The sequence below is a fragment of the Triturus cristatus genome, chromosome 9, assembly GCF_964204655.1.
Source record: "Triturus cristatus chromosome 9, aTriCri1.1, whole genome shotgun sequence".
NCBI lineage: Eukaryota > Metazoa > Chordata > Amphibia > Caudata > Salamandridae > Triturus > Triturus cristatus.
Window position 1 is genome coordinate 330,708,551 of NC_140592.1, and position 9,122 is coordinate 330,717,672.

Below are 9,122 nucleotides of genomic sequence, written 5' to 3' on the forward strand. Positions count from 1 at the left end.
ACCAAGCCCTGCCCGCCGCTGTTATTCACTTCGTCACTGGATCGCCCCACAACGCAAATCCGGGGTTCGGCTAGGAGAAGGCCGCAAACCTCAATCGGTGTTAAAGTCGGTGTCCGAGGTCCGATTTGGAAGCGGAAAACGGGCGCCACCTCAGCTCGGGCTCACCAACACAGTCCCCTCATCTGGGACAGGATATGTTCAGGATAGTGATAGGAGGTCGCGGAGGTCCTCGGGAGCCTCGCACCTACGCGGGCATCTTGGTTGCGCGCTAGGCTCCTCCTCCTGTCCAACCTTCTTAAGTAATATTTGTCATTGGTATTAGTCAATCCGATGCCCCACTAAGCTATAGTCCTGCGCATTTCCTCTCACACCAGCGCAGCAATGAGCCTCCTAACCTGAATTTACAACATTGGTTTTCATCTTCAAGATGAATCACACCCTCAAAAATAGTACAATTATTTTGTAGCGTGGCAGATGGGTCTTTCAGTGAAAAGCGTTACAATGGGTTTTGTCTTAGTAGAAAGAAGGTTTACATATATTCTTTGTAAATCACTAAGTGCCAGAAAGTTTTAGTTTGTAAGTTTAAAACTAATTGCCAGCGGGAAGCAGTTCATTTTTATGTGACACGGGTCCTCTTCACAAAAAATGGCAGATAGTGCATAGTTCTGATTCAGATCAGTCAGACAGACATTTTCTTCCTGCTTCTCCCCATCTGAGTGTGGGTAAGTAAGGCCTTCATGATAAGTAGCGTGCAAATGCATAAAGTACATTTTGATGGGATACTGCGGGATTGGGAGTCAGTGAATGCATTTCAAATCTCTTATGGCTTTCTCTGAATCCGACATAACTTTTCCCCTGAAGGCTCATTTTTGGTTGGGAACACAAATATGTACATGTGGATGTTCTACCTTGCTCTGTGGTGGCAGCGTTCTTATTTGTATTCCATTTTGCATGTGCTCTAGCTGAGGTGTTTGCTTTATTCAATTTGAACACATTTGGGTGAGTGGAGTTATTTGCTCTAGTTAGTCAATGGAATATTAAAGGCATTAGGCCTCACTGATAAACCACTCAGTTAGGAGTCAGCAGTTCATTCAGTTGAGATGTGCCTAGGTCGTAGAGGCGGTGGCCTTCAGATGGTTTTGATGCTCCAGAGGTCCTTATCTCACTTATGCAATAACAAAAGGGTATACTGGATCCGATGATGGTTAAGTGAATTGCTGGACATGTAAATGTGCTTTATGTCAAACTACAGTAAGTGCTTGTGTTTGGTCCTGTGCTATAAACATAGGCCATGCCTAAGCTCTCAACAAGAATGTGATCTTTTTTTAAGGGGAAATTATATTTAAGAGTAGCAAGTTAATCTGAAACAAGGACATGGCAGGCATTTGGCTGTTTTATGTAGCACATCAAATGCAAAGAGAGGAGCCCCACACACCAAAGAGACATGGCTCCGTGCTAGACCGAACAGTCAAAAATAGTTCCCTTGGAGGTCATTCATCGTTCAGATCCGCCTACAAACAGCAAATTACCTCACATACATTCACCCAGTCTTGAAAGAGCCGAGAACACCATGGAATATTGACATATTTATACCTCCAAATTTAACAAAACTTGTTTTTCTTTTTCAATGTATTTGTTAAAATTGAGCATAAATATCAATATACAAACGGGTACATGAGATCCATAAGAATACAATAATAAAAAAGGAGAGATAACAGAGATTAAAGGAGATTAAATCTGGAGGTATAAATATTTCAATATTCTGTGGAGTTCTCTGCTCTTTCAAGACTGGGTGAATGTATGTTAGGTGATTTGATGTTTGTAGGCTCATATGAATGAGGAGTGACCTCCAACGGGAACTATTTTTGACTGTTATGTTTTAGGTAGCATCCAGTATAACGTGAAATGTAAATTTTTTGCCTTTTTCAGAGTTTGTGAGAAAATAACGACTTTTTCCCAACTTTCCACGACAGGTCACCAACGCCTTTGAGCTCTATATGTGTTATAGCCCCTTGGGGAACAAAGCCTCAGCTGTCAGTGGCATTAGCAAACTAATGAGATGGATCCGCAAGGAGGAAGACCGCCTCTTCATTCTCACACCACAGACCTACTGATGGAGGATGCTCTGTTTCTGTTGTCTGCCTTTTAATCCTCTCATTTCTTGATGGAATGGAGGTACACAGAGCGAACGAACAGAGCTTCTTGCTTCATCAAGGCACCAATGAACATCTCTTCATCCTCATTCCTTAGACCTGCTGTGTACATACGTCCGGAGAAAATGAGAGTTCCTTTTTCTTGACCATGAAACTGCAAACCCCCTGAAGAAGCTCATGCTTCCGGGTTTGAGAATACATCCTCGCTGGTGGCCACTTCTGTATTCTAACTGAGGACAACCGTCGGAGGTGGTAATTTGGTGAAAGTAACTTCATTTTGTCTTCAACGTACAGCAGTGTTCTGGGTTTTGTGTAACCGCGTACTATGGACCTCAAATTTTAATCAAACTGACACAATCCTTACACTGGAGACCAGAGTCTTAGCACTACATTCCACAAGTCCGCACTCTGCAGTACTGTAACTGCCCAGAAGAACACTGGTATGGATTAACAGAGTCACAACAAGTCTCAGCCGGAGAAGGTATTCTTAAAGTACAACACAAGTGATGGATAATTTTCAAGGTGAAAACTACCAGTGATAGACCATGCCAAACAGCCTTGTCGAACTGTGTTAAAATGTAGGGGAAACATGGTACAAAGGCACCTGGTAGAATTATTAATGGATTTGAAACTGTGGATTTCGCAGACTTATCACACGATGAAGTTAAGTGTGTCTACTGTAACCCATTGTGGATATTTTAAACAGGGTGTTATGATAATAATTAATTCTGTAGCAGTAACTCTAAGACAACAACAGAAAACAAGTGTCAAAGAGTGTTGTATTTTGATCTCGGATAGTGACATATAGCTTCCTAGTCAAAATGACTCGTGCAAGGACCAACCAAGTGATACAGTGTGGCTCCTTTATACGTCAAAGGTAAATTGTTGGTAGGAAGTTGGGCATAGTGTGACCCATGGTGCTGGGAAGTCTTCGAAGCAAGCTTCAGTAGTCCCAGGGACCTTCTTCGTATATCTCAATTTGGATCCTGGAAACAGAGTTTAAGATTTGTGCATTATGTTTATCGCGAGAGGAACAGCCTGCAAACACCAGAGGATTCATGATCATTAAACCAGAGCTGGAGAAATCCTCCATGGTTTCCGGTTCCTCCAGCAAACTTTGGTTGTGCATGTCCCTCTGGATGATGATGTCATGACCTCTAGGGCCACTTGCAGTTTCTATGTACTGTTGATGGCTGAAGATTGTCTATTTAGACATAACAAAATGCACATTGGTAGTGTTGAGGGGCTGGTAACCATGAGTCCTGATAAGCTTTGTTCCTTTCATCCTTACTTTTTCACTTCAGACCTTACACCCCTTGTGTTCATGATTGTGTTAGCTTGACCTTCAGACTCTCCTGACTCGTCGATCTTTGCCATGATTGAGCAGGCATGGATTGGCAATAAGCAGCAGGCGCGCAGGAGAAGAAAATATCTCTGTCTGGCTGGACTGATGTGGGAACACAATATTGCATTGGTTGCTGTTCAATAAGGTGCAAAGTTCCCCTAATAGGGCCTTGCCCTCTGTCCAAATCATCAACACATCATCAATATAACATCCCCAACTCCTTGCATGCCTTCGAGTCTGTGCCCCTTGTTTAATAGATCCCTGCAAGCCTATGGAGGAATCCAAGATAAACGCCAGACAATGACATCTCAATAGACCCTTCTCCACGCCCTACCCAAATTCCTATACTTAGTCCGAACCTCTCAGTCAAGTGGTGGCCCATCCGAATTATCCACCAGAGGGTTTCACAAGTAGAGTTTCTGACAGGGATGGGAGATTCTGAGTAGAAATGCTCCAGAGCCGAGCCTCTGAACTACCTACTGCAAGCCTGTGCAGAGCTTTGCTCCTATTCTGTATAAATCACTGTAAAGATGAACAATTTTAAAAATAATTATAATTTCTAAAAAAAGTGGCAATATTTTCAAGTCAGACCCTGTTTATTGGTAATATTTTTAGTTATGGGTGTGTGCTTAAAAATGACAGAAAGACTACCTAGTATATGTTGCACATATTGCGGCCCCTTGGAAATGAGAACATATACTTTCTCCCAAAATCCTTTTTGTAAGAAAGTCAATGCTGAAACTCTCATGTGGGGTTTGCTCAACAAAATAAGGCTGTATTGACCCAACAGATGAACTTTTTATACCAGAAGTAATTTTCAACGCAGTCACAAAAAGTACATATAGTGTCCAATGTACATTTGGGGCTGGGCGACACTAATCTAGCCACAGTCTGGGTCTGCATTGGGGTCGCCGTTTTAGGTGTGCCCGGTGCAGACTGGGGCTGTGTGCCCAATGGAAGACAATAGAGCCCTGTTTCTTTGTCCTTCTCCTTCAGGATCCTTGAAGTCTGGAGTAACAAGGGCCCTGCCGAGGGTACAAAACGAAATGCCTTTCATAGCACTTAGACTGGTCTCCATGAAGGCTGTTGAGTTGCTTGGTAGCAAAAGTTGCCTTTTAATATGCGTCTTCCAGCAAACCTAAAATCATTTTGTTCAGAAAGCTGACAAAAAAGCGGAGTACCTAAAATCTTTGGTGTTAATTGAATTGGTTCTTCCTTTGCGGATTTTTAATGCCTGGATGGAGACACAAAAATGTCCAAACCAGTCCCTCTCAAGTTAAGTGTTTCCCTTCTGGGCCTTTTACAGGCTACCGTCCCAAGCCACTAGAGGTCGCACACTGCGGTATGAGATTGAGTCTAATGCTTCATTTTCTGTTCGTTCGGAGTAAAAGGAAAGGAAAGAAGACATACACTTTTTATGACAGAATTGTTGTATAAGATGATGTGCCCAGTTCCAGTTGCCTTTTAATGACTGTTGAGCATTTATCGCTGTCCAGTCAGCCATGTACTTACTCCCCAGACATTGCTGTAATGTATCACACGTACAGGTTCTTGCATCTTAAAATATCTTTAAAATCTCCTCCTGCAAAAATATTGAAGCTAGAATATCGACTACCACACAGAAGAGCCAACCGTCTAACTTGACTCAGAGACGAAACATGACAGAGATATTAACAAACTTGCCATGTAAATCGTGCTACAAAATTCATGCAAAAATATGATGATTAAGACACATACAGATTGAAAACAATGTATTTCTTTAACAGGCAGAAGCATTTCACTTTAGAACATCAGATTATATCACTACAGTCTGTGGCATATATTAGAAGTGTTTGTTTCTAAACATGAACTTAAAAACACTCATTATCACCCCCACCCACGTGCTCTGATGATGCTGCCATGAGTGAACCAAGAGGCAGGTCAGTTGTCATTCGTACATTTTCTGTGTCCTATGTTGTTATTGTAGATAAACAATATAATGTATTAAACCATATACACAAGAGAAATTTGTTGAGCAACCCACCCTGAACTGATATATATCGAGGTGATCTCAGATGTGCGTTTGAAGAAAATGAAGGCACCGTGAACGAAAGTAATTGCCTAGGATCACACAATGTGGTCGAGCAGGGAAGCTGGCATTCAGCCCATGTTCCCTAGTTTCACATTGGGCAATTACTTCACCAGACAGGATTTCCTCTCTCTGACCCATGGTACATTAACAATTAAAATGTTGTGTTTAATTTTTTGAACAAACACATCAATGCAATGTATCAAATAAAAACACATATTACATGTTGAATCACGCTGAAACAAGAAGTCTTTCTAAACAAAATTAGGTATTAAAGTTTAGGGAATGCAGGATACTCTACTGTAATGCTGATACCACCTGCTTCCCCCCACTTAATAAAGACACTGGAGAGAGGCTGAACACCTTTGCTGATGGCAATCAGACGCATTGACAAAACAAAGTTCTGAGACAGTCCAGCACAGAATTACAGATTTTCGTGTGACACAAGTGAAGCAGCAGCGGCTGCTGCCAAAATAAAGTGGTGGGACATCGCTGGGGCAAATTAAAAAAACCCACTTACCTACTTCTGCCGCTCCGTCTGCTGGCCGCTCGGTGCTCACCTCTCTTCCGAAAGTCCTTGGGCCAGCACAGCTCACGGACTCCCCACTCTCACAGCATGAGGGCAGCGTCTGGATTGGTCTGAGCGGGGAACAACCTTTACAACGCAACTTTTACAACGCACTGCCATTACAACGAAACTGTTACAACGGAAATGCATTGACAACACATGCCATTACAACGCAAGTCTTTACATCGACTTGAACTAGATGGCGTGCTAACATTAAAAATAGTGTAGTTTACTATCCAAACACCTTCCCTACTGTTACGTGGACTGGAGTTAGAATAGTAAATTACACTTTTTTAATGTTAGCACGCCATCTAGTGCAAGTCGATGTAAAGACTTGCGTTGTAAAGACTTGCGTTGTCACTGCATTTGCGTTGTAAAAATTTCGTTGTAACAGCATGCGTTGTAAAAGCATGCGTTGTAACATCATACATCCGTCTGAGCAGCATGGTTAGGTGTTCATGAAGGGACTGGGAGCCTGTGTCATTTCTCTACCAGGCTGTACAATACAGCTAGGTTGAGAAATTCTAAGTGTGCATGTCTGTTTGGCCGGCCAAACTGACATGCACACTTACAAGTGTCCTCCACTTCTCCTGCGAGTCCCTGGCCTGTGACCAGAGGATTGACTGGCCCCGCCCCGCCCTAGACTCTGCAGCATCGGCTGCCAGTGAACAACAAAACGATACCATTGTTTTCTTTTTCATTCTACAGTGGGGCGACGCTCAGAGCCGCCGCAGAAATGAAGTGCAAAGCCGGTAGCAGACATACACACACAGCTCACGCATTTGGGCTTTTTGCAATGTTGCCATTACTTCTGGGGCTAGGGAGCGGCAGCTTGTGTGGGCTGGCTATTGAGACACTGTAGAGTGCTGTGAAAGTGCTTCAAGAGATAATGTTAATGAATTTACAAATCAACCAGTCTCTCAACAAATTATTTGACAAATGATTAGCATAACATCCGTCTCAGAGCCCTTTCACAGCACTCCCATGGCGTCATCGCTCTGGCCATCCACTAAAGGACCACAGCAATGGGCAGCACCTCCATTTCTGTAGAAATGGCAGGGTGGAGCATGGGTGTTTGGTGAATGATGTAACAGTGTGGGTGGCAGAAGCCATAAGAAGCCTTTTGCTCCTTTTTGGCTTGTGTGTCCAAGAGGACCTGTAGAGCCGAGCCAGGCATCTGGCTTAAGCCTTCAGTAGCTCACCCACATCTACTGCCACAATATCATAAAGGTAACTATAATGATAAGCGTAGATTTAGTATTCAAAATTCCACATCTTTATACCTTGAAGATATTTTTGTAGGGTGAAGTTTAAAATACAATATTGTGGTAAAATACCATGCAGGTCCACAATCTTACTTGAACCTGCATTTGTGATACAGCAAGCACATAAATAGGCAGCACATTATATGCTAAAAAATAAATCTAAAAAGAATTGATGAACAGAATGCAAAACAACGTCATACAATCACCCAAGTACAGAGATCTGGGCCTAAATCCATCGTTTTTTTGCTCCCCATGCCATTCCAGTTTGGACCAAGCCATATGCAAATCAGTCTTGACCCTGTGCATCATGGGAACAGTCCAGCCCAAACTGCCAGGCCAGGTCCTCCCTGGACTGGAAACAAGTATCCTATGACCGGTTTCGGGGGTTCACCCCTCATCAGCCAGGCTAGCTTGACTCCAGTGGCATGGAGAGCACGGGTAAATCTAGGCAAAGCAGCTGCTACTTTGCACCTCCTGGTTGTGCTGCAGATGATGTGATTGAAGAACTGGTGCGCTTGTCTGAAAATAGCTGCAGTGCCATGTTGTGCCCTATGCCCCACCCCACTGCTGTGTGAGGCCACAAAAGTCAACAGAGAAATATAGTGTTCCGAACCCCTCCTCCCTGTAGTGCAGCTGCACTATTTTTGCTGAACCCCATTTCCCAGGTGCAACTCAACTGCCCCAGGACAGTGGAGTCCTCTGTGTGGGTGAGAAGGGGAAGCAATTGTAGCCTGCAAAGGGGAACATAAGGTATACATATTATTTGAATGCAAGTTACACAGTCGAAATGTGGCTATTCATGTGTTTAGTCAAACAACATGACAGATACACACCTTGAATTCCTTATTACATTAATAGTTCTAAGGGCAACAAAAAAATAAGCAGCAATTCAACCGGTCAATGTTATATCAATTATTTGATTCATTGAGATTATGTTGTAATACTTGGTGCAATATAACAATCATTACACAACCCTGGGTGGTGTTCTGAATGGAGAACCAAGGATTAAGCTTTGAAATCCATTTCCTCTCAGTAGTAAAATGATGAGACTCAATCAGGATATTAACTACGTCAAACCTGTAAGTCAATGTTAGACCATGCATATGGAAACGCTACTGTTTCGTCATCGCTCTATTAGAATAATGAATACACTGTTCTGAAACTAAGGTAGGGTGGAATACCCTCCACCAGCTCTTCCTTCTTCTGAGATATCTTTAGTGTGAGCAAGGAATTGTACTGACAACACTGTTGTAAATATACGCTGGCAACAATGCAGTCATAACTAATAAAAACAATTCTTACAAGTTCAAGTTTCAAGTTTGTTTATTCATGATTCGGAACTCCAAAGAGGTCCACATAAAACAATTTCATACAAGCTAATACACTACGTTCTATTTCTTTAAAATCCTTCGGGAAAAATCATAACATTTATTTATAACTAATAAATATTAGCATCACTAGCCCAGTGTTCACAGTAGGATCAATATAGATCTAGAAAATATGTTAAAACATTAAACATTCAACAACAAATACAATTTATTAGGATTGTCATTAATAGCTGTAAGACTTCGAAAGATGATATTTGCCGACAGTTTCAGGAAAATAGGTCTCAGCCATTTTCAGCGGTGCAATATGCGAGCAGGACAGACAAATGAAACATGCTTCAAGTGTTAAATACCATTCTGGAAAAAACTACAAGCCTAAGAAGTACCATACCATTTGG

The 9,122-nt window shown here is 42.3% G+C and overlaps 1 protein-coding gene across 1 annotated transcript in view; it reads left to right on the plus strand.

The window, feature by feature from the left end:
• MON1A (MON1 vesicular trafficking associated A) overlaps positions 1-8,703 on the plus strand; it is a 105,339-nt gene extending 96,636 nt beyond the window's left edge. The window contains exon 6 of the mRNA XM_085625064.1: positions 1,974-8,703. Within this exon, the coding sequence (XP_085481190.1) occupies positions 1,974-2,114 (141 nt within the window). The 3' untranslated portion in view covers positions 2,115-8,703. The remainder of the gene's footprint in view (positions 1-1,973) is intronic.
• The last annotated feature ends 419 nt before the right edge of the window (positions 8,704-9,122 follow it).